The sequence below is a fragment of the Cryptotermes secundus genome, unplaced genomic scaffold (genome assembly GCF_002891405.2).
Source record: "Cryptotermes secundus unplaced genomic scaffold, Csec_1.0 scaffold832, whole genome shotgun sequence".
In the NCBI taxonomy this organism is placed as follows: domain Eukaryota; kingdom Metazoa; phylum Arthropoda; class Insecta; order Blattodea; family Kalotermitidae; genus Cryptotermes; species Cryptotermes secundus.
Genome location: NW_019734324.1, coordinates 124,656 through 152,493, shown reverse-complemented (window position 1 = coordinate 152,493; position 27,838 = coordinate 124,656). Strand labels below are relative to the sequence as shown.

At 37.4% G+C, this 27,838-nt stretch overlaps 1 protein-coding gene across 1 annotated transcript in view; it reads right to left on the bottom strand.

The window, feature by feature from the left end:
- LOC111868671 overlaps window positions 1-27,838 on the bottom strand; it is a gene marked incomplete at its 5' end in the record, with an annotated part of 256,954 nt that overhangs the window by 146,096 nt on the left and 83,020 nt on the right. The window contains 13 exon segments of the mRNA XM_033753134.1: window positions 283-685; window positions 802-1,079; window positions 2,007-2,182; window positions 6,770-6,971; window positions 7,604-8,119; window positions 12,281-12,412; window positions 12,507-12,689; window positions 12,788-12,982; window positions 13,391-13,646; window positions 14,722-15,188; window positions 19,722-19,986; window positions 21,650-21,902; window positions 26,068-26,218. Coding sequence (XP_033609025.1) covers window positions 283-685; window positions 802-1,079; window positions 2,007-2,182; window positions 6,770-6,971; window positions 7,604-8,119; window positions 12,281-12,412; window positions 12,507-12,689; window positions 12,788-12,982; window positions 13,391-13,646; window positions 14,722-15,188; window positions 19,722-19,986; window positions 21,650-21,902; window positions 26,068-26,218 — 3,477 coding nt within the window.

Genomic DNA, 27,838 nt, shown 5'->3' with positions numbered 1-27,838 from the left:
TCAATGGGCTCTCCAGAAATTCTATTATGATATCATTCTCCCATCTTCAGTCTCCAAATATGGTCTTTCCAAGAACTTTTCCTAACTAACATACAGTCTCTCCATTGATATTACATGTATGATATAACCTCTGACTAGTTGCCCTAAGAGCAATAAGCTTAGACTTCTTTAACACAACAAGAAGGTAAGATGAAGTACTATCCTCCTCCTTAACAGTTCCAAAACAATCTCTTGGTTATGAAGTACACATATATAGTGAACTGCGTGTAGAATCTAACTTACCTTGTTTACATTCCAACTCCGGATTGCCATAATAACCTGGCGGGCATGAACACTGGGCACGTCTGTAGAACACTCGGCACTGTGCATTGCTACCACATGCTCCAGCTTCCAGACAAGGATTTCTGCAAGCTTTGTCTTCACTACAGTATTTATTTGGTTCACAGTCATCATCTTTCAGACATTCATATTGATTGCATATCTGACTAGGTTCACCTTGGTAGCCATCCGGACACAGACATATTGCACGATGTTCTGATACTCGACACTGAGCATTGGTGCCACATGGGAATTTAGGAGTGGTACAAGGATCATGACATTGTCCACGCACACATGCCTGATCATTTGGACAGTCATTATGTGAACGGCATCCCGCCCTACACAAGCCTCTCTGACACAGTTGACCCTAAAACAGAAATTAAATAATAGTAAGTATAATATAAACTTTGGTCATAGCATTAACCAGAATTCATCTTCATATAACAGACTATTTGGTATAGCTTTTATTAAGAAAGCATTTACCTGTGCGCATGAATTGGGTCCACTGCACCTTCTTCTACATTTTCCCTTGGCACAGGTTTCACCACAAGAACAATCATGGTCTGCAATGCAATTCCTTGTGCAGTATCCAGCCTCATCACATTCACAGTCTGGTATGCCAGTTCCACATCGCACAGATGGTTTTGAGCAACTGACAAGAGGGTTACCGAGGAAGTTGACGGGGCAACTACACTGCACACCATGATTCACAACACTGCAAATGGCACATGTACCACAGACTGAACCTTCCTCACAAGGATCTGGAACAACAGAACTCAAATTAAATTGCATAACAGATAAAAACAGAGATGTCAAAAAATACGTTCTGGAACTAATCACCTCTAATATTTTTTACTAATTTCCTCATTTCATACAGAAAGACAGGCTTATGGCATCATCATGTACCCACAGAAGAAGAAGAGAACACCGTTAACAGCCCGTGGTGGCCCATAGGGATGTGAGACGTTAAGGTTCCCACATTTTCTAGACAATCGGCTCACAGATGGCGGTAAGGTTGTCAGCCTTACACGCCAGCCCATCATGTACACATATCCAACCATATGTCTGTCCCTTCAACCCTTACAGTCCAATTTGTATCAAATGATGGACTTAAATGAAACTGGTTATGACATCATGCCACTAGATGACATGTCATCTTTGTACTTTCCAATTTCCTACAGCCAGAAATACTAACATCGCAGTCTTATAAATCTGTGCAGCAGAAACAACACTAGTGCCACACAGTGTAAAGTTCTGAACCTTGTTGTGGTAATAGATCTTGAATAATCAAATTTTATATATTTTCTTTCATGGTATATAAAACAGCCACACAGCTCACATGTGAACCATAAATACAGCTTTTGTTTTGACACAATTTAACTAATGAACCATCCAAGCAAATCATGTGAACACCTGAATGCAGATAAATCATAAATATGCCTACATATGCTGTATTAAATATAGCTCACATTTCAACAAGATAAACATGTTAATGGCGTTAAACTATGAGATTATATCTGACAAATTTAACACAGTAGAAAATATGCACACAAACAGGTCCAGAAATAGTACAATTATTCTTCTTCGTCTCTACATGAAGACTGAAATAACTTGAACAAAGCAGTAATCATATTATCTTCCCATTATTTCTTATTTTAAAAATTGGCTTTCTGCTTCACTGTACTTACTTCGGCATTGTTTATTGATACAGGCTTCACTGTCAGGACAAACGGTATCACTACGACAGCCTACATCACACAGTCGGTCTTCACAAATTTGTTTAGGACCACATTTAGAATCACTATTGCAAACTGTCTTACAGAGTCCTCCAAGACATCGCTCATCGGCAAGACAATTCTGATCACTGAAATAAAAACAAGTGATGATGTATTTGGAATATTAATTCAGTTATGGACATGTCACTGAAGTATGAATAATTTTTTAATAATATCAGAAAATGAAAAAATGTATTGCAAAGAACTCATTTGCCATTATGTGGTATTAATTTAACTAAGAATTAAGAAATATACTTTGGATTTTGTAAAAGAAACATAACCCATACAAGCAGATAAATACAGAAACTTGCCATGAACCCACTTTACCAGTAACAAGAACTGAAACTACAGCATGAACCAACCAACTACCTAACATCCTGAAATAAAATCCATGTTGAAAAGCTAACAGTTACCAAGTTAGGCAAGAATTTTATTTATTTACAGTTTTATTAACATGGTTGGCAGTAAATCAGACTGTATAGTGTCAAATAAGAGAACTAGTGAATAATGAACTAAAACAGACATAGAAAGAAGTTCTTATTGCCTAATTTGAGAGTCTGTCCAAGAATTTATGGAGGGACTAAGAAAAACTACACAAAATGTCAGATAAAGTAAGATAAACTGTCTCCAGGTCAAGGTATGAACCGTCAACTTCCCAAATATGAAGTACAAGTATTATGCTGTCAATTGCAATGTTCGGTGTTAGTCAAAGAATTTCTCAACTGTGTTCATATGTGCCATATTCTGGCCCAGACTAATCCAGTCTGCAACCTCATACCCTATTAATTTAAGATATATAATCTTCCAAGAGGTTTCTTTCCTTCAGCAATTCTGACTAAAGTTCTGTGTGCAGTTCTCATTTTTCCTTTGCTTGCCACATGTCTTCTATCTCATCCTCCTTTATTTTATCATTTTAACAACATTTGTTGAAGATCATGAATTATGAAGCTCCTCACTGTGCAATATTCTTCCTCCTATTACTTCCTCTGTCTTGAGACCAAATATTTCCCTCATCACCATCTTCTTAGACAATCTGTGTAAATCATGAAGTTAAAATATTCAATAAAACTCTAGATAAATTAAAAAAGGCGTTCCCAAATCTTTCTGTGATAACAGTGGGTTCTGATAGGGACCTCTACACAAGACATGGGCTCCATTTAAATGCTCATGGTAAAGAGTATGTAGCAAATAAAATCGTTGCTGTGATAAATGATCTGTTCAGACAAAAAGTGTCACCTCCTATTGTTTTAAANAAATCTGTTTTAGATAAATTATTTATATGTACAGGAATATGTTTTAAATAGTCTGTTTGTATGTTGTAAACAAACTGTATATATGTTTCAAATATTTTCTCTAGTCTTAGGTATTTATTATTTATTATTCTATATTCATGTACTTTGAATGTTATGCTTGATGTAATGTTGTTGTTATCTGACATGTCCAATTGTAATTTCTACAGCTATGGATGAAATAAATGAATTGAATTGAATTGAATTGAATTGAATCTCACTCTATCTCAATCTGTGTTCTTCCCAACAGTGAGAAAATAAGTTTTACAATTGAAACATCAGGTAGATCATCATTTTATAAATTCTTATCTTCATATTTTTAGATATGAAATGACAAAATGGAAATTGTTAACTTAATGATAGCAAGGATTTTCTGAATTTNTATTTTTCGTGGAATAATTATTATTATTAATATGTTGTTAATACGTCACCTATTTATTATAACGTTCATATTTCATGGATTTATTATTATTATTATTATTATTATTATTATTATTATTATTTAGTATTTATATTGTCATTGTCATGAACTGATTGTGTAGAAAATGTGGGAACCTCAACATCTCACAAAACTATGGGACTCCACAGCCTGTACAGGGATACCTTGACTTTTTACTTTTAATTTTTAGTGTCATAATTTTATGGCGTGACTATAGGCGGGTTTTTGATTGGTAATTGGATTTATTGCACACTTATACACAAAACTCGTAACTACAAGTAACTGCTAATTCACACCCTGTAATTCACTAAAGTACACGCTTAAGTCTTCCCAGCCTGCTGGTAATGGCTTCCAATGGCAGACATTCCCCTTCCTCTGGGTTCCCACACTGTTCCTATGCCGCAGCTACCAGCTTCTAAAAGCAACAGATCACAAGGACTGAACTGCAGTAATCCTCTAACTTGCTCACTCACCAACCAGCTCACTCCACTTCACTAACTGCTGGATGCCATCTCACACCAACCTTCTTACTCTTCTCACTGTTGTCTCAGGACTCTCTTCTAATAGCAGCTGGCGCTCATTATATGTGGTGTGTTCAAAAAGTATCGAACCTTTGGTCGGCAGAAATACATTTATTGATTTGGAGGTACAAAACCCTAATCCCCTTCAAAGCAGTCTCCTTGGTAACGCACACACTTCTCCCAGTGCTTCCGCCATTGTTTGAAACAATTCTGGAACGCGTCTTTTGGAATGGTGATCAGCCGGGCCGTCGCATTCCGCATGATGTCTTCTCGATTCAAATCGGGTTCCTTTCAGCAGCATTTTCAGCTTGGGAAATAGCCAAAAGTCACACAGAACCATGTCGGGGGAGTAGGGAGCCTGACGAACCACAGAGATGTTGTGTCTGGCGACGAAATTCTGAATCAGATGCGCAGAATGGGCGGGTGCATTATCATGATGGAGCTGCCAAGATTTTGCTGCCCACAGATCCAGTCATTTGCGCTGCACAGCATCACAAAGGTGACGAAGGACCTCCTGGTAGTATTCCTTTGTGATGGTTTGGCCTTGTGGTGCGTACTCATGATGCACAACCCCATGGGAGTTGAAGAAAACGGCCAACATCACCTTGACATTGCTGTAGACCTGCCATGCTTTTTTTGGCCTCGGGGATGTCGGATGTTTCCATTGTGACGACTGCATCTTGGTTTCCGGGTCGTACTCATAAACCCACGACTCATCGCCTGTGATCACGGTGTTCAGAAACTTGGGGTTACTGTTTGCATTGTCCAGCATGTCCTGTGTGATTTCCTGACGGCGATGCTTCTGCTCCATTGTTAGCAGTTTCGGTANGGTTGTACCACTCCTTTATCCGTGAGTTGCTCATGGCATCGTCCCCGAAAGCCTGTTGAATCTTGCGAATGGTTTCCACTTGGGTATCGCCAAGCTTTTGGCAAAATTTAATGCAATATCGCTGCTCATGTTGTTCCGTCATTTTACACCTTACTGGAATCTGACAAGTGCTCACTACACGTCCTCACTCATAGGCCAACTGCCAGTGACTGATGCTTTCTGTGGGCGGGAAAAAATTCACAACTGCCTATGAATGTCTCCTCCACATCTCCACCAAAGGGAGCCTCCTGTGCTTCATTGGTTTACGCGGGAAAAAGAAGGTTCGATACTTTTTGAACACACCATGTATAGCCTCAGCATGAATGACAAAGAAACACTGCTTCCAACAGCTCTTCTATTGTTGCATGTGTGTCTGTTGCGGCCATTACTTTGCAGTGGTCATTGTTTACAGAGCCACTACTTAGCAATGGCCTTTGTATAGCTGCTTATTTCATGGTAGTTGCCTAGCAGTGGGTTACATGCCACAATATTTTGAGTTTGTCCAAATTTCTTGTGATGGGGCTCAGATTTCTTTGTGTTTACTCTTAGAACAACTGCCTTGCCAACACCAAATAGAGTTTACGTGTTTCTCTGTTTGATATTTAAAGGTAAAGGTAAAGTTGTCCTTGTGCTTAACTAATTAAGCAATATGCCATGAAGGCATATGGGGGAGTGGATGTATAGATCCACATTTTGGTATTTCTGTTTTAATAAAGTACATTAACATCATTAGCATATACATGCTTATGACCCCCATTCAGTTCCACTCCCTGAAGGTGAACTATCTGTGAAGCACTGAAAACTGAATGCCACAGCCAAGTATTTAATTACTCCTGCTTTAGGTGCCAGATTCAATTCTTTAACCGGTAGTTGGCTATCCTAAGATTTCTTGTGCTTCTTCTCAGTCCTTCCAGACAAATTCTGTAGAGTATTTTCAATGGCCATGACTGTTGTCTTCTACTTTATTTCCAATTTTATCATTCACAATCATCTCCCCATTTGACACTGTATAACTTTTGTACCTGAGACAACAGTGTTGAAAAGTTTTCATGACACAATACTGTACAAGTAATATACCGAACAGGCTGGTTCAGAGGTAACACTGGAGACTTCTATTCAGTAGATGCCCAGTTTGAATCTCGGCTGGGACAATGGTTATCATGACTTAGGTTTTTCGTGTTTTTCCTCAGTCCCTCCAGAAAATGCTGGGATTGTACCACAATTAAGCAATGACCACTTCCTTCCAAATCTTTTTCAATTTATAATTCATTAGTCATTGCATCCTTTCACGCTATACAATCTCAATATTGAAAGCACTGTTAAATAACTTTAAAAAAAGTACCATACTTTAAACCACTCATCAATTCAAGTAGTTTACAGAGTACTATGTACATACATGTCATTTAGTTCTGTGGTATTATGTGCTGAAGTGACAGAAATAAAGAGTACCAATAGATAACTCTGTTTATTATTAAGTAGTAGGTAGAACATCAGGAATTTCAAAATTCTTATTGAGGAAAACTATGCATATATCTGATACAATTCAAAATATTACTTACGATCTGCAGGTAGTCTGACACATGCCAACATAGCAGGTTTGTCCACTGGAGCAGTCATGTTCAGACTGGCAGAGTGACGTGGGATGACGGCAACCTGTTTCTGCATCGCCAATTAATGGAACTGGACATGAACATTGTTTCTGGTGGTTTGTCATGATACAATTAGCATTTGTACCACAGGCAGTTGGTGATGCACACAAGTCTGAACACGGAAAAATATATGTATGTTTCCATTCATCCTTTCTTCTGATAGTGTATATTTAGAAATAATACCCTGTATATGCAGGTTCATTGCCTTTAAAGAATGTCAGCATGGAGAAGCCATGCTGAAACTGTGCTACTCTATTAGAACACTTAAATGCACACTAATTTGATAAACATCCAAAATAACAAATCACCGAAGAACAATTTAAGGTAAATATATGAAAAATTATTTGAAAAACAAAGAATCACCCACTAAAATAAGTCCAGAAAAACACTGAAGAAATAACTCTAAATATATAATTCACAAGTAAGGATTTTTCTCTTCAGTTCTCTTCCTATTTTTCTTTTTCTCCCAGATGTGATCCATTGCTTGATTTAAGTTTCATTATATTACAAAATTAATTCTATCTAAGTATGATATTCTGTATTCTACTGGCATGTTGCTCTGTTGTAGACCACAAACATTTGAAAGAAACATCGCTGGGCATTTACTGAATTACACAGTGTTACAACTCAGAAAACCATAACTTTCATAGTCACTGCTATGAGAGCCTCAAATCCAACATAATTCTGTTTCTTCATTTATAACTTCCATTCTTTAATGATGTATCAGTAATCTAACTTACTCACCTATGCACTTGCTGCTGATGCATGCCCTATCAACAGGACAGCCAGAATCACTTCGACATCCAGTAACACACACAAGCCCTTCACACACCTCGCCACTACGACAGTCATCATCTCTGCGACACAGTGGTTTGCATACTCCTGATGTAAGATCACAACGTTCATTACCCAAGCAACCTATATCTGATGAACAGACTGGTCTACATGCATCATCCAAACATGTGGACCCTGTTGGACATTCTCTGTTCTCAGTACATGGTTGACCAGGAACACGAACGCAGGCAACTTTGGCTATTGGGTTAGGTACAAAACCACTGCGACATGAACAACTGGCCCTTTGATTGGACACTGTGCACACTGCATTGGGGCCACAAGGAGAATCACTGCATGGATTCACGCAACGGTTGTCTCGGCATGATTCGCTGGCACTACAGTCATCTTCAGAATGACATCCATAGATACACATATTATGGAGACAGATGTGACCAAGGAAACAGTCATTGTCCACACGACAAGTTACTGAAACAAAGAGAAAGGCAAATTATGCCTACCAAAATTAAAACTAATTATTGTAATATTAACAATGATGATGCTCATGATGATGCTGCTGCTGATGTTGATGGTGACAAAGACAAACGACACAACATAAATAATATCCACATGCATGAGAGGCATTTCAGAAATATCCTGCATGTAATCTGTATATGCTATAGACACAATGTATCAATGTAAGCAACATGTCATAACAACTTGCCTCCATCTCTACACATAATCAATAGCAAGCTCAATATACTTCTCCCAAAACAGAGTCAGAAAATCAAACACAGCATTGTAATAAACTGTACTCAAATGGCCTAACAATGTTATCATCACCATGTCAATGGTAGTTGCAAATTCAAACTTGTATCCTCAAAGCAGCTCCTTCACTTGAGGCACATCAAGCAGTCTACTGGAAAAAAATCTGTGGAATAAGGAGGGCATGCCAGCTTTAAATAACATGATGATGGTTTGGTGCTTTTATTGTTTCTGGTAATAAGCAGATCACATATCATCATGTAAGAATGTCACATAATGTGAAACATTATCAAGAGTGGTATGAAGTGGCATGGGATGGTCAAACAGAAGTATCTGACAGGTAAAGAAAATGATGTACCTCACTTTCAGAAGACTCTGAATATTTTGTGCAATATTCTTCCATGGTTAAATAAAACACCGGTACTCTGCATTTAGCCACCTCAGTGACAGATCAAATTGCAACATTTACCTTCTTTTGGAGCAGGTGTTTACAGTTTGTCACTTATGATCTTGAGGTCAACTTGTGCTTGTTCACTACTATTCCACCAAACACACATACACAATCTTATTGAACTTGTCTCATTGCAGCCAGTACAGGACTACTCACTGCTTGCCTTCCATTGCACTGTTTCACCACACACACAAACACAATCTTATTGAACTTGTCTCATTGCAGCCAGTACAGGACTACTCACTGCTTGCCTTCCATTGCACTGTTTCACCACACACACAAACACAATCTTATTGAACTTGTCTCATTGCAGCCAGTACAGGACTACTCACTGCTTGCTTTCCATTGCACTGTTTCACCATACACAAACACTTCAAGCTACTTCTAGGCATAGACTAAACTCCCTTCAGGCTAGCATCCACTGTTTTCACGCATGTCATCTTACTAGAATTGTCTAGTGCCTTCATGGGTCAACTAGCTAGTTCAAATTGCTAGAAGAGCTGAGGGAGTTCCGAAGCTTTGGAAGGATGCATGTGCATATGCTGGCAGGTGACCTGCCACCCCCTGCCCCCCACACACACACACACACACACACAATCCATGTGAGACATCCATGACTCATCCATCAGCAATATCACTAACAAGTTTCTCTGACAATCATGGACAGCAACATATGTATCACACACTGATCATCATTCAACCCACATAAAATTCACTTTGCACAGATCTTCCACACTCGAGTCCGTGAGCCTGTTAATTCTGCTGCAGTTACCATATATACAATGCTGTATCTGCATTTGATCACTGCATACATCAATGACAGTTGGCACACCACTGCAAGGGGATCTGCTACCTCCTCCCACCTGGTGTTAATTGAATTCACATATCCTCAAAAAGTTATGTACAATGTGGCATAGGTGCTTGAGTCTTTCTTTAGCAGACTGCAACATCTGTGGTACTTCCATCAACACATGAATCTTGACCATTGTCCTCATGTCAGTACACTTGAAATTGGAATTATATCTTGCTCCATGGCTAAGCACTACATCGGGGCACACAATTATAATGTTGCACTACAGACAGCAGATATTAATGACATGCCTCATACTCATAAATCATTACATAAATGTGTAAAACATAAGCCAAATACAGCACAAACCAACTGTAAGAGCTAAGGAAACATTAAATTATTAAAACTCCACACATGTGAGGCATTGCACCAGAGAAGTAACTCAACTGAAATCGTCCTTAGAGGGAAGCAATTCTCCTTATGGTGCCAACGCAAGGAAAACAAATTTTTGTAGGAAGTTGTAGGAAGATATGGAAACTCCTCACAAAACACAGAACTGTCCTTCCCACTGCCTTGAAACGTAAACTGACTCCCTACCACAGCAAAGCCCTTCCCCTCTGTGGACTTCACAAGATACACAAGCCTGACATCCCACTCAGACCAATAGTTAGCTCTACTGACTCTCCCTGTTATGCACTAGTAGAATTTCTCCATATGATCCTGAGCCCTCTGGCTGGCAATACAGGCTCCTTCATGAAGAACTCAGAACATATCATAAAATCAATACAGGTTATCAACCTTCAAAACAGAGACTATTTTCTAAGTTTTGACATTGTTAGTCTATTCACCAACGTACCAGTGGAAGAGGTCTTCAAAGTCATAAGAAACAGACTCAGTATGGATCCTTCTTTCCCAGAATGCTTACCTTTGCAAGTTGAAGATATGATGGAACTACTGCACATCTGCTTAACAACCACATACTTCCAGTTTGAGGATAAATTCTACCAGCAAAAGGAGGATATTGCAATAGGTGGTCAGTAATATATTCATGGAGCATTTTGAGGAAACAGCACCAGACAAAGCAGACTACAAACCAGCTAAATGGCTCAGATATGTCGATGACACATTCGTGGTATGGCCACATTGACCAGAAAAGTTACCGCAATTTCTCCACCATATCAAGAGTGTTAGGCCTATCATCAAATTCACTATGGAAGTTGAGGCTAATAATGCCTTTCCATTCTTTAGACGTTTTGGTTATAAAGCGGGGTCCAAAACTGAACATAAAAGTGTACTGGAAGTCCACTTATACTGGTCATTATGTTCACATCAAGTCCAACCACCCACATCATGTAAAGAGGGGAGTCATTCATAGTTTGGTCAACTGAGCTAAGGTCATATGTCAAAACCAGAAGGATTTTAACAATGAAATTAAAAACATGAGACATGATCTGATGCTCAGTGAATATCCAAAAGAATTTGTTGATCCTGTAATGATGCCATCGGCAACAAATAGTCCCTCTTTAGATACAGTATACCAGGCCACTGTAGGCATCCCATACATTAAGGATAATTCAAGAAAATCAGACACATCAGGAACTATTTCCATCTCAGAACCATATTCAAAACTAAATGTACACTCGGTGGGACATTGATGAAGACTGGACCAGTTGGAGATGTCCAGAAGATGAAGCAGTGTGTGTAGAGCTTCCTATGTGACTGCTGCTGATGTTACATCGGTGAAACAATCAGACCTTTAGAAGTACACATTAAGGAACAAAATATAACCCGACACAGGGTTTGCTGGAAAAATCAAAATTAGTCGAACGTGCATACAAGGAAGGCCACAAAATATGATGGGATAATGTGAAGGTCTTGCAGATTGAGCCCAACACCACATACAGAAAATACAATGAATTGGCCCCCATGTCTCTGCTGTACCATCCAAGCAGTCAACCCAGTTTACACATCTCTTTCATCTGGGCCCTTGTTATCACAGCAGAAGTCAAGAAATTACAACTCCGTCAAGTGTAAATTGAGTGGGAAAATTTGTTTCTCTTTTGTTGGTACCATAAGGAGTACTGTTTCTCTCCAATGATGATTTCAGTCAAGATACTGCTCTGGTGCAATACCTCATACACATGGAATTGTAATAATTTAATGTTTTCTTAGCTCTCGCAGATGGTTTGTGCTGTGTTTGGCTTATGTACCCCATCTTGGAGATGGCACAGGTGTCCAGATATAGGGCTATCTCTATTGACGGGGCCCAACTGAGTAGGTTTTACCTGAAGACAGTGGCAGAATCCAGTCTCCAAAACGTGTTTTGAAGAATAAACAGGACGGTTTTCAGATAAAGATAGGATGATGGATAATGTCCAAAAACATAATATTTGTACTAATGTACCATTGTCACAAACCTTTTCTAGTCTAGAAAACCGAAATTAATGGCCATGGGGATTCGTTGCGCTGACCACGCGACACCCTCTATCCGCAAAAGTTGGCAATAAACTTCACTGACAAGCGGCGGTCGCTCGGTCGGTATAGTTCACTTGCAGACTAAAATCATGGAGTTTGTTCCTTGTTTTTTCTTTTTGTCACAAACTTTTAGATCTTAAGGTTAAATTATACATATTTGAGTACTCACATATACAGTTGCCTTTCAGACACTTCTCATTGAAAGCACACTCCTGGTCACCTTGGCACACAGGCAGACACATATTGTCTCTACAGGTGTTGCCTTCAGAACAATCCAAACTGGACTCACAGGAAACAGGAACTACAATTGATTAACAAAATGTGAACATATTGTAAATAACTTAAATGGAATAGTGCAGAATACTTTGAAATGCTGTGCAAAGAACTATACTAACTTCTCACGCATTCCACATCTTGATTTCCAGTGAACCCTGGAGGACAACTGCATTGTTTGTTGTGACTAATCACGCGACATTCTGCGTTCATTCCACAAGCAGAGTGTTCATCACATGGACTGTTACACTGTCCTTGCAGACACATTTCTGCCAGGCTGCACTCTTCATTTGATTGGCATGATGCTAAATTTAACACATAAAGTCAAGGAATTTAAATGTAACACTGAGAATGAATGAACATAATTAATAACATGAAGTTTAATAACAATACTGATACATACGTCGACATATGTCTCCGTAACAGTAGGTATTTGGAGGGCAGTCGGTGTTAGCTGCACAAGGTACAGGTTTTGGTCTACAACCTACATGAATGTCATTAGGACTCCCTTCATAACCTGACCGGCAGACACAAGCACTTGCGTGGTCATTAGCAACACATTCTGCATTTGGACCACAAATGGCATTCTCACACACATCTGGAAAATAAAAATAAAAGAGTTAAGATATTTTTAATATCAAAATAACATCTGTTCATATACACAGCACATTTCTGATTTAAGAAGACTCATTTTCATCATTTTAAGTTCAACTATGGAGTCGTGATTATGTGAACTGGATTGTACTGGTTAAATGAGAAGGGTAATAGGTCTATAATACCAGGGAGTTTGGGTTAAAATTTGTGGCCCCATACAATCTCGCTTAATTTCAAGAATAATGGAAGTAGAGCCACCTCCCAAAATAACGTGTTTTACACACACACACACACACACACCTTTTTTTTTAACTTCAGTATTTTAGGTTCTTGAATGTTTGTTAAAGCATTGCCCCTTCCCCTTTGCCGCTTCTAAGCACCAGAATATTTACCTCCAAGAAGAAAAATATACCTTTGCATTTTGGTACTCCATTTGACTGTGTGCACTCTGCAGCTGCTGGACAGTCTTCATTGTGACTGCACTCAACTGGAGCATGACATCCATCATGATATGGGTCTCCTACTGTACCAATTGGACACAGGCATTTGTAGGATCCTCGAGAGTTGTCACATCGAGCACCAGGTCCACATGGTGAGTCAGTACAGAAGTCAATCAGCTGGCAGCCTATCTGAGGATCTCCTGTATATCCTGGTTGGCAATAACAAACCTAGAAAAATAATTATTACCTTATGATATGACAATTTTGTTTTCTCAAAATGTGTTTCTGTGTTTGTTCCTTTTCTACATCATTAACTTATCCTTCCCATATTTGTGTTTCAAAAGCATATGAATTATGCAAAAGAAAATTTTCATAAAAAACAGATATAACAAAATTGACATAAGGTGTAGAAAGATTCCTCTGCAATGCACTAGGTCTCAGCCAATCCTGCTTTTGTAAGATTGACAATATGTGAATGCAGCATAGTCCCTTAAGCAATCACTTGCTTGTAGAATGGCTCTTAATACTGTGCAGAGTTTTGTATAATCACATAGACCTACTGAAATTCCAGTTTTGGTGTATTAGTATGAGTCACACTCAAAAAATATTTCTCAAAAAACAAAGATTTTCTCGTATAGTATTTTCGTTAACTTTCTTAACAAAATAAGCATGACAGTGAACCTGGTGGGCCTGCATTGAAAAGATTATACTTTATATTGATTCATTAGTGTAATATGAAACAAAGATGTAAATTACAGTATTAGAATGAAGTTTGTTTCTTGTAGAAACTACACTTTGCTCATGATAAAAGTACCTCTTTTAAAATCATTTTAAAACTTCTGCTGTGCATGTTCATGTACATGACAATGTTGTATGAGTATTTGATTTTTACTAATAATCTGCCCCTTATCCATTTGCTTCTGTAATGTACATAGATCCTTTTAAGGCTAATGAAAGAAAGGTTTTACTTGTATCCTACTTGTTGTGCTTTATGTAATTTCCATTTCTATAGGTTGATTTTCTTCTTTTCAATCCCTTGCTCCCAAACCAAAATTCATGGCATCCTAATGTTATCAGAGTAATTAATTTCAATGTCCTTTATCAATTTATTTTAGCATACTAAGTAAAACATGGAACTTTTGATTTTATCATATTCTACTATATTAAAGATGACACAATGTAACATAAGAACTACATATTTTTCAAAAGGTAATACAACATGTCAGCATTCAGTCACAAAAAAAGACAATAACTGATGATTATATGGTGGTAATGGTGGGGGTGGTGATGACAAATTCTATACCTGTTCATGGTTTTGAGCTGAGCAGAGGGCATTGATTCCACAAGGGTTTCTGACCAAGCATGCAATCTTGCACATGTAGTCTTCACACAGTTTATCATTTGAGCACTGTTCATTAGTTTCACATTCAATAGGCTGACATCCAATTTTGTCATCTATTGGATTACCATGATAGCCAGTTTTACATGAGCATAGCGATTGATGATGCTGTGCAGTGCATTCAGCATTGCGTCCACAGAGAATTGGGCCATCACACGCGTTCAAACATTCTGCTTGGCCCACAGCATTTTCTATGCATGTTTCTGTGTCACTGCAGTCATAATCTGTTTGACATCGCACTTCCTTCACACAGATGCTGTTCTGGCAGAACTGGAAGGCTGGACAGCTGTAGTTTGACTTACAGGTTGGCTGACAAACACCTTGAATACAGAGCTGATCACTGATGCATTCACGGGCACTAGTACACTCAGCTGCAAACAAGCAAAATATCGTGCATATCTATAATGTAAAGAAGTCTAAGAACTGATAAAGGATAAATATGAGTTCACACTACAATGTTTAACATTTCTCATATTTATAACCACCTTGACATACTAATTACTGTGATCAGAAATATATTTTTACACAATATATAATGTTAAATGTAATTTAGATAGTACCCCAATTCTTCTACCACCTATTAAACCTTGCAACATAAATTAGTTTCCATAATTTTACACTTGAGAAATGAAATTATTTACAACCTCTTTATTATATCCATCACAACACAACTAATATCAAGATCAGACCATTTTCGGCCCTGTTATATGTTTCGGCTATTGATAGCCATCATCAGGCAAACACATGATGTTCACACATATACACACCACTGAACACAGCAGTCGTTTACATTCCCTAAGGTACGGACAATACTTTGTGAGATGAGGCACTGACTAATATTATAATTTACTTTACTACATCTACATTATGAGCCTCATACACAATTTTATATACGCATAAGTATGAATATTCCAACTTGTCCATGGGAACGAAGCAAAAAACAAATCACAAACCAACAACTGACACGTTGATGTAAAAACACCAAAAGAATTTTATTTTTATTTTATATCATACTTCTGTTTTATATAACTTGATTTACTGTATTTTTTTATTACACCAAGTGTTTTTATATATTTTAATAATATTGTATCCAATCTCGTTGGTGCTGCGGTTCAGTGGTGTGTATATGTGTGTAAATCATTTGTTTGCCTGATGATGGCTATCAATAGCCGAAACATGTAGCAGGGCCGAAAATGGTCTGATCTTGATATTAGTTGTGTTGTGACGGATATAATAAAGAGGTTGTATATTGTAACACAACAGGATGCATGAAATGAAAATTATGAAATTATTTGTTCACCTGACAGATCAGCTACTCATAATCTTTAAACTTGCAACACTACTGTCTTCCTAAACAGTCACTGGATACAACAGTGTACGAGTAAATATTCCAGACATGCATTCAAGAATTACTCCAGTGTAACTGATCATTAATTACAGGTGCTATATATTATGAATGTTAATTGAATTAACATGTCCAGACATGTACTGTATAAAGAAAGAGGGAGATAATCCAATTCTTGTATTCTTATAATATAGGATGCAGCTCACTATATTAATTCTTAGAATTTAGTGGTCAGAAGGAGACTGTAAGCCGCTGGTAATTTGAGAATAAATGGTAGCACTGAGCTGCAAGATTGATAATAAGCTCAATTCAAGCCAATTATGAGTAAGCAACAAGAATGGTTAAAGCCTAGTGCAGATTTATTGTGGCTGTCTAATAANAAGGGCAGTCAATGTGACGAGTGAAGTTTATTTTTCACGAACTTTCAAAACAAGCAATAATTAAATTACATTGGCAAGAAGTTATCCTTGTGATCCCCATATTTTAAAGAGAACCAATTAAATAAATCTAAGCGAGGTGTTAGCTTTTGAAAGACAGTTTAAAGAAAACAGTTATTTCAAGAGAATCATTCCACCAAGGAGTCTTCATCTAATATTCAAACTGAACGAACATGAAAACTGCATCACTCCAACAATATATATAGATAGAATTACTGGGGTTTTGGACTTTTCCATTGTCTGGAATTTTAGGTAATAGAGAACGTGATGTTTCAGAAACTGGATCTGTTTCCATCTTCAGGTGAGAAAGGAAGACACCTACTAAGTTGTGCCCTTTAGAAAGAGCTAATCTCAATCACCTGAAGACAGAAACAGATCCAGTTTCCGAAACATCGAGTCCTCTATTACCTAAAATTCTGGATGATGGAAAAAGTGCAAAACCCCAGTAATTCTGTGTGTCATCCACCATCGTCAGAACCCTTTAGAATCTAATATATAGATGTTTTATATAGATGCAGATTACTAAGTTAAAATTACAAATATTAATAAGACTAATTGTAAACCGAAGTATAAAAAGTACTTCATGAGTTTTAATATTAAAGGTAATGTTTCCCCGTGTTCAGTTTACCTACTGTGTTTGTTGTAAAGGAAACTGTGAGTGTAGTATATCATTTTGAGCTTTGTATACATGGTGTGTAACCTATATGTAGATAAGTCCTACCACCCCATCAAAGCAAGGCCCATTAAGCCTTAAAATGGATTCTCACTTTACCAAACTGACTACTGGCAATCATAATCCACTCCCACCCTAGGTCCTACCTTATGTAAACAAATAATACCTTACTGGTGCCATTATAAACCACTATTCTCCTAGCCCAACAGCCCTTTAGAAGTGACTAGGTTGGTGGTGTAGTAATTAGTCCTCTACATTGTCCTGTAAGTGGGAAAGGAGAAGCAGCAGCAGCAGCTACAGCAACTTTATTACTTCAGAAATAAGCAGAATTGTCACAAAGAAACGATCCGTAACGTGTTTGCATATTACATCACAAAGAAAAAGACAGTCATGTGTGAAGTTCCAAATAAATGGCTATTTAAAGCTGAATGAAGCTAAACAGTTATGAGTGGTGCTAAACATATGGCTTAGTCAAAGCATTTCAGTGCCATTCAGTTAGTGTAATGCCCATAAAGTATGACCACCTCACAAAGGAGGAAAAAGGAGGGAAGAGCGATTACACCTGATTCTGGTTAAGAACATTAGTGGATTGCCGAAGTCCCTCTAGTTGAATTTTGATACAGTAATTTGAAAAAGGCCACAACTAAATTCTTCCAAATCCATACCCATTCATCTTTCATGGTCATCTTCTAATCTCATTTGATAATGCAGTCAAGTAACACTGATGAATAACTTAAGAATGAGTCACTCAACCCAAAAGTATTCCGAGTCTCCCTCTGTGCCAACTGATTCACTGCAAATTTACATGAGTTAGGACATGTATGTATAGTGTAACAATTCTGGTGTGTTAGCTACTTGACTGCCTGTACATTTCTCCAGCATTGAGATGACAATGTATAAAGATCATCTATAATTATATAAAAAATCGTAAAACTTATGGAAAAAGTGTTAGGGAATAAAATCTATATTTATTTTTCTATACACATTATGTTCCAAACATTTTTTGATGCTATAAATATTTTTCAAATTATGTTGTAGATGAGCATAGAAATGAGGGTAGGTCTTCCAGTAAAGTGTCCTTTACTTTTGTCTGACTTTAACCAAACTATACATGTGCTGAGAAAATTTAGTAAACCTTCCCAACATCAAATTTCATGAACACAAATTCACTGATTACTTTCATGTATGTAGATAGACAGACAGACATGGTCAAAGTAATGGGCACATTTTTGCAATTTACTGTATTCAGTTATTCAGTATAGAGGGGGTGGGTTTCCCCATGCACCGTGACTAATAGTCTATTGTACGTCCCCCTTTAATTTCTACTGTCGCCATACCCTACCAATACTGGTGCCCGCTCTCTCCCCTTTCTGCCAGTGAGGTATCACCCTCTACTGGCAGTGGTACCTGATAACTCCCCCCTTTCTGCCAGCGAGGTTGGCCCCCTGCTGGCAGTGGTACCTGATACTTCCCCATCTACCGGAGGAATTGGAAACTACTTGGGTGGGAAACTTTTGGCCTAATTTTGCTCAGAGGTCTCCTAGAGACATGAGGATCTTTTACGTGCCGTAAATCTATAACACGGGACCCATGACTTAAAGTCCCTCCCGGAGGACTTGTTCCCCGAATTTTTCAGCCCTTAAAAATTTCACGACCTCCGCCGGGTTTGAACCCGCGTAACTTGAGTCATGAGGTGGGAACATTACCGCTAGACTACGGAGGCCGCTTTTATTTTTTTTTTATTTTAATTTTGTGTGTGCATGTGTGCGTGTGTGTGTGTGTGTGTGTGTGTGGGTTTTTTTTTATACTGTATGTAACACACCAAAAACATAGATTTTCTTGAGTTCATTTCTCATATACGTTCCTGGTTTCATGCATTCAAAGATTGGAAGAGGAATGACAGTTATTTCAGAAAAATTATAATATTATTTTACAAGTGATGTTGATGAATAATTTGTTATTGGCCCAAACAGTCTTGTATAATAAGCACTTAAGGATGGCTTAATATTAATATCCAGCATGGCATTGCTAACATATGTGAGAAAGCTCATGATTCTAGCCTAAAGGGATATATACAAGTACTTCCTTACATCAGAACTTAACTTGCTTGTTCATTTAAGGATCATTACCAACATTATCTGGGTCACACATTTATCTCTAAATATATCATTTATTTTTCTTTACTAAAGTTTATCTTTTTAAATTTAATCAATGAAGATCATGACAATGTCTGCTGCATGACTGAAATATCAGCAAACAGTAATACAGAAATCTGTCATGAGAACAGAGTACGCCTAGAAGGAAGTGGCAGAAAAATGTTGATAGCATAGCAAGCAGCTTATGTTTTTATTGTCTCTGCATGCAATATAATCAAATCTTTCATTTCTATTAAAATATCCTCCTTTAACCCCAAGATCTGAAAATAGTTTCATATAGTTCTTGTGCTTACATGTGCAAATCCCACTGTTACATCTGGTACCAGCTGGACATTGGCTGTTTGTACTACAATACTGCACAGTAACACAGCCAAGTTGGGGGTTTCCTGTATAACCAGAGTAACAGGAACAAACTCCAACATGGTTGAGAGGCAGACAATGAGCATTCTGTCCACACACATTTGGTAAAGAACACGGATCCACACAACGAGAATCAATGCATGCTTTACTTGGTGTACAGTCATTGCTGTCTGCACACTCCAGCTGCACACACTCAACCTGTGAAAAAGTGACAAGAATGTAAATGTATGCTCTTAAATGCGTACTTTTTAAGTATACAGTTTATGGGTGCTCAAGTTTGAGACTTGCAAATAGACTCCAAAATTTATGACAAGAAAGTCATGACTTTGGACAGATTCTTTCATATATTTCTCACTCAAGTTATGATCTTGATCAACTCTTTTTCACCGACAAGATAAGAGAAACTGTTTTTGTGATTAAGGTAGCGTGGGATGCCGTCCATTCATGTGAAAGAGTGGGATTCAAATCATAACAGGTGCTGATATTCCCCACGTTCACAAAATGTATTTTTCAGAAGTCAAGGATCAAAGGACATGTAGAAAAATTTGCTGAATCTTCCTACTCTCCAACATGAGAATTTTGGCATGGGAAACCAAGTTCATTACCCCTAGAATACCATGAATAGCAGGGCTCAGGCATTTAACTCCCAGTATCCCAACATGGCAGCCTAGCATCGATCTCAGTTCAAGTAATGTGAAAAATGTGGTGTACAAAGTGGCAATGGGACAGATTCTCTCTGAATACTTTAGTGTGCCATAGCAATTCTCATTCCCCCAACTGCTCTGCATTCATTCATCATCCTATCATTTACACTATATACAGTAGAACTTGGTTATAACGTCATCAAAGGGACCTAAAAATAGTGTCGTTATAAACGAATGTCGTTGTAACCGAAATGGGCACTTCCACAGTAGCCTTATGTTAGTCACGTAAAAATCTACCAAAAACCGAGTTAAAATGTTGCATTTTTTTAGTGAAATACGTAGTTAAGTACAGACTAACGTAACATTAACGTGGAATTGCCCAAATGTGTAATATCAAAGACATATTACAGTGCTTTTCACTGACAATACACACCGCACTAATACTGTATATTAAAGGTAGGCCTACTCACCAAATTACAGTAGATTACATCAATTGTTGTGCCTTAGTGTACCTAGATACGAGTACAGTAATCAGTTATCTTCATCTGTTTCCTGTTACTTGCCCAATACACACTTTCTAAATTACGTTCAATGTCCATATCAGAGAAATTCAGGAATGAAAATGACGTTACATACGAGGTTGATGCATTTGTGCATGTCGTACTAAGCAAGGTATAAAAACAGTTGCTTTATGAGGAATTAGTTCGTACCATTGAATATTTGATGCAATAGACAAGGTGTCGCAGAAACCGATGTTGCTATAACCAAGTTTTACTGTAGTTTCAATATTGAAACTGTTGTTAAAAAGCCACCTGAAGCATACCATTCCTAACACAGGCATGAGACAGGCTTTTTAAAACTTGTAAAAGATAACTGAAATTAAGAGAACAGAGCAAAATGAGAGGATAAAATACATGTATTCACCTATCTCTGTTGAAAATATTCACTGTCAGAGTGAAACATGAAATATTTGGTGCCATACATATGCCTTCTTTCTGTGCCATTCTTCTCGTAAGTGTTTGTCTATGGCTTTCTTGCTTAGTTTGCACACATCTCAGATAAAACATCAACCATTATATATATCTCAATAAAATATTATGAACTATCCACAGGTAAGGTTTAAAAAGATATGTGAAGTTTATATGCTTTTAAGTTGCATTGACAGACATGAACAAAATTCATGAAGCTGTTCCCAGGAAGATGCAGCAGGTTCTTACTTTAGCATCGCCTCTAGTCTGAGCAGGACAGCGACACAGGGCTGTATGTGCTGTAGGTAGGCACTCAGCATTACGGCCACAAGCATCAGGATTTTCACAAGGATTTCTGCATCGGTTGTCTACACATGAAGCAGTTGATGGACAATCTGAGTGAGTAAAGCAGTCTCCAGGTTTCCTGCAACCAGCTTTCACAGGGTCACCTACAAGACCGTCTGGACACTGACATGAGAAGCTACCAGGTGAATTTTTGCAACTGTAACAAGTAAATTATTATCATTAGAATACCTTGTATTTTGCATATAACTATAAATAATGTGAAAAAATATTTATATGTTTTTTAAAGTGTATAGTAGAAATAATATGAAAACATGGAAAGGTAGACTGAATTGTTTTATTAATAGAAAAATTAATAAGAACTTCATAGGTACTACTTTCCAGCCTCAAAATCAAAGCTCATAATCATTAGTGCACTTTCCACATGAACAGCATATCACAGAGAGCTTTATGATATTTTATTTAATTATTAATTTTTTCTGATAAAGTTAATGCTATCAGAAAGTGCCTGTAATGTTACTGTTGTAACTGACTCAGTGAAAGAAGATGAGAAGGGAGGCCAAAGTCACACTTCTGCAAGCCTAATGTATCAGTCTGCCATGTGACACTGCGCTGTGAACACACATTGCTTTTACAAGAGTGCTTTTTCGACTTTGTGATTCATTTATCTCCAATGCATGACAAAATCAAGCAAAGCATCTGTATCAAGTTTTGAGTAGAGCTCAGTAAATCTGCTACTGAAACACTTGCAATTCTTTGTGAGGCTTTTGAAGAACATTCTTTAAGTAAGACAGTTGTATTTGAATGAAATTCACGTTTCATGGCCAGTCAAGTGTCAGGTGAAGATGACAAATATTCTGTGTGACCAAGCATCAGCAAAATGATGGAAGAATGTTGAAAAAATTCGAGACTTCATCCACAAAGACTGTCGCCAAACAATCCTGGAGTTCGCAGACACCACTGGGATCAGTTATGGACTTTGCCAGGTGATCATAACAGATAATTTGAACATGCACCGCATTGCCACGAAATCTGTTCCCTAACTTTGACAAATGATCAAAACCAGTGGCACATAAATGTGTATCTTTAACTACAAGATAAAGCTAACAAGGGCCCAACTTTTATCTCTAGGATCATAACAGGTGATGAAAGTAGGATTTATGGTTATGAACCAGAAACAAAGCAACAGTCATTGCAATGGAATAGCCCACAATCCCCAAGAGCAAAAAAGGCGTAGCAGGTCCAGAGTTCAACAAAGATAATGCTCATTGTTTTCTTCAATGCGTCACCGTGAATTTGTTCCTCCTAACATTGTGGTCAACTCTCACTTTTACTGTGTTATTTTGAGACACTTGAGCGAAAATGTGCAATGAAAAAGACTAGAATTTTGGTGTAACCACAACTGGCTTCTTCACCATGACAACACACCAGCCCACACATACCAAAAAACCACACAGTTTGTAACTAAAAATAACATGGTTATTGTTCACCATGAAAATAAAACTGAAGGGACTTTTTGAAAGTGTTTGACATCCAAAGGGAATCACAAGCAGTATTCAAAAACATTAAGGAAAATGACTTCCACAGTACTTTTGAAGCATGAAAAAGAAGATGTGATCACTGTATACGTTCCCAAGGAGACTCTTTTGAAGGAGACGTCAGCCAAAATTGAGTAAGTTAAACAAGCATTTCTTTTTTGACCTAGTCTGGGAACTTTCCGATACACCTCATATTATTTGTTTAAGAAGAGTTCTATCTTCTAGGATATAATGCTCTGTAGTCAACTAAAAGTTAACCAATACATCAGAGGAACACACCACCTCCATCTTCAGGGTTGAAGAATAAGCCAATGGACTATACATTATATTCCAGAAGACAGAAATCTTCATAACCACTGCTGTAAGAACCTCAAATCCTACATATATATTTGTTTTCTTCTTGATATTTTCCTTAACTGCTATGCCTATCCTATCAATCTTCATTCATATTAACAGATTTTGATGAAATTTAATATGAAAGACCTTGTCTACAACTTAAAAACAAAACTGTATTTCAAACATTCAGATAAATTGATACTATTACTTTTAACAAAAGCCTTAATGAGGTGTTAAGTATATATAGTGTTGCATATTTGCTCAAAGCAAGAACTGTGGGACCAGAGTGAAGTCGTCCAATTTAAACTAAAGATTAAATTGGAATATTAAGAGCTAGACTTGGTGTAAACAACTGACACTCATATCCCTGCGGCACGGAATAGTGGTGCCACAGTGTCAGTTGTTACATGCAGCCAAAATAAATATATATTATCAACAAAGGATGCCGCTCATCGTATAAAATATTACACTTCGCAGCTGCATTCCAGCGAGGTCTCAGGAACCGTTGGGAATATCGCTGGACCAGCGGCTTCGAAGATGTAATTGTAAAAGGTTATTGGAGGATTTGAAGTAACACACCCGCCTTCCGTTTGAATGATCGAATGAGAAGCGATGATGGAATATATCTGCGAGGGTGGGGAGAATTAATGTCCCCAAACTCGAGGATGTAGTCCGGGCTTCGAAAGACTTCTGATTCGGTCATTCTTACCGATAGACGTGTTTCTGCATATGGTAAAACGTTTAACAGTGTGTAAATGTAATGTGTGTAATTCCTACGGACAGAAGTGTTTCAGCCTATGATAATAAACAGTGAGTAATTGTAAGGTGTGTCGGCGTGATATTAGTACCCTTGTTCTACTCATAATCCAAGACCCGTATAAAGACCTGAGAAGGAATTTCACTGCCTACCGAAACCACACCCAACAACGGAAATCAAAGGGCGTAAGAGCGGTTGCAAGAGCAACAGCTGATGCTAGCCAACAGCTCTGAAATAACATTCATTTCTAGACAACAGCTTGGTAAACACAATACCATGGCAACAGATATGCATGCAACAGTACAAGTACTGTTGGAAAAGATGTTTTATACTCTGTTCGTGTAAAGGGGTTATAAGGAGTACAACTGAAGCAATAGTTCAGTTGGAAAGAAGCTGCCATTCAGAGAGGACTTAAGCCTGGAAGCAATACAGCGTGTTTTATGCTCAGGAAGTTGCAATCCCTTGTCAGTGAACAAGCTCTTCGAATGGTCTCTTTTTCTTATTATCAGTCTCAGCTTGAATACAGTATTATATTCTGGGGTTCTTCTCCAGTTATGAAAAGTGTTGTTGCCCAAAAAAGAGTGATTAGGGTTATGCTGAGATTGAGTCCTGGAAACTCGTGTAGAGAAGGTTTTAAGAGGTTGGGTATTTTGATGGTTCCTAGCCTATATATCTATTATATATTGATGTTTGTTGTTAGAAATCACAATTTTTTTCAAACTAACAAAAATAGTCATCATATAAACACTAGACAGTTTGGAAAGCTACATGTGTCATCAGTGAGATTATCTTCAATCCAGAGAGGTGTGTTATATTCATCCATTATGGTTTATAATTGTCTGTGTGATAGTGTGAAGATTTTTAAATGCACACTGAAAAGTTTCCCCACAACAAATGCTTTTTATTCAATATTCAATTCTGCAAAGTATGTATAACATTTAATAACAATATTCCTTGTAATTTTGTTTATGAATGACAATGTAAATTATGGTTATTTGGTGCTTTTGGTTGTGTGTGGTTGTTTGCTGTTGACACAATTGTACTTTTGCAATCAAGTCTTATTTTGACTAGTTCAATATCCGGTCCAATTCGGACAAAGGATCAGTGAATTTATGAATTATGTATGTATGTATGTAAGCAGAGGGCTAGCCATTGTTAGAAGCCATCACCAGACAACTAATACTACATTGCAGGCTGGAAAAGGCATAGTGTGTGTGCATGTGATCTGCAAAGTGTAGAGATCAGTGATGGTCCCTAAATTAAGTGTTAATATGAGTTGTGCATTAAAATGATCAGTAAATCCATTCACCAATCCAAACCTCATCTATATTCACACATACACATACACATGACACACAATGAAATTAAAAGTCTTCTAAGAATCAACTGAGACAATGAAGAACTAATGGTTAATTTTTATATTTGTATACATGCTGGTAACTGATGTCACTTTTTACTTTAAACAATGCTAAGACCATAGATGAAGCCTTTGGAAGTTCTATGCCTCAGAATGTAGCTTCTAGTCTTGTCAACTNTGAGTCATAAAAGTAATCCAGGTTCTTTATTGCCACACCTTGTATATGTCAGATTTCAAGTGTAGTGAATGCAATGAGGGAAGCAAAAGATACTGCATGTTTCACAGTGAGAAGTTACTTGGAAAATGTATGAAGGAGAAAAGCAAGATATATTTATACATGAATAATATGAAAAGATCATCATCTCCATTTACATACATTGCTGTGCTGTGACATGGATTTTCTAGACATTCATTAATGTCCACACATTTTCCACTGTCAATTGTATAGCCTTGGAAACAAGAGCACAGTCCTTCATGGTTTTGAGCCTTGCAGGTTCCACGACCACAATTCACTTGATCACATGGATCTGAAAGCAAAGTTGATTATATTTTATTACTCAATTTTAAATAACAGATTACATTAAATATGAAATATTTCTTCTGGGATGTAGTATTGGCCACGTGTTAATTCTGCTCACAAAATGTGGTTGGCACTTAAATACACAACTCGATAAAACATGAGCTCAAAGCAAGCAAGAAAAATGTTTAATCTTCACTCTGCCTTCTACCTTAAAACAAGTTTCCTCAAAGATGTTATTAGACTAACCTTAAACTTTCTGCTATGAATCAGAATGAGATGGTTTTACAGAACAGTACATATTTTGTACTTACATGCTTGAACATTAAATTTCAAGATTCTAATTTTAGAAAACTGTTATGTTCATGAAAATGGGTATACAGTCAAGTACTGACTATCTGAAGTAATGGAGGGGAGAGAACTTATGTAAAATCTAGAAACATAAGCAATATTAATGCGAACATTTGAGAGAAGACTATTGTGTTTTCTTGCACCTTTTACTTAATGTCTTTCTTAAATATTTTCTAGACAGCTTATCATTACCATCTTAGAAAGTATTACATTACACTGATAATATATTATAGATTACAAATCCTAACTTAAGTTCTTCACCAACTATATCTCCATCCGCAATGCAACTTATTTATTCTCTTGTTCACTTTCACAACAAGTTTCAGCCATATATGACCATCTTCAGATGTTCTTTTGCCAAAAACTGTTTCACTCTGTGGTATATCCCACTTCCTCTATCATATATGAATGTGACATGGCTAATTCAAAATAATGGACTTTACCATTTTTCAATAAATTGCTTCGGGGCTGTCTTGTCTTTAACCAAACACCACTGTGTAGATTTTCTTTCTCTGGATTACCTGCACTGCAGCATGGGTTTTTGTGTGTATGTATCTCTCAAAATATTGTAGTTACCATGTATGCCCCTTGCCTGTAGGCTCCTCACCCTGACCATATGGTGGTGGTGTTGTTCTGTGTATGTAGGTCTACATACATGAAACAACACCACGATCATATATACAGATAAACACCCACACCACAAGGCAAGCAATCCAAACAAAGAAAATCTATACAATGGTGTTTGGATAAAGAGACAACAGCCCCCAAGCAATTTTAACAAAATTTTAACTAGACTTTTCGATATTTTATTAATTTCCTTATTTTAAATTAGCCATATCACATTCATATATGACAGAAGAAGTGGGATATACCACACAGTGAAACAGTTTTTGGCAAAAGAACACCTCATGATGGCCATATATGGCCAAAACAAGTCGTGAAAGTGAGGAGGAGAAGGAGAAAATAATAAGTTGCACTGTCGATGGAGGTATAGTTTGTGAAGAATACATTAATGCAACAAGACGCTAAAGTAAAATGTTACCAACTTAAGCATCTAAAACAACGCTCTCATTTTAATAGCTTAGATATTTAACTGATTTTAGGCATGCATTTTTTCATAATTTTGTTCCAGCTGTCATGACTACTAATATTATGGCTCCACTTTTTCTATAGCGATGTTGAAATGGAGTTACTGTATGAGATTTACCATTTCCTAACATGGAAAACAGTGTACTCCAAAAATAATTTTCATGATTAATTTTACCATAATGAAAACATT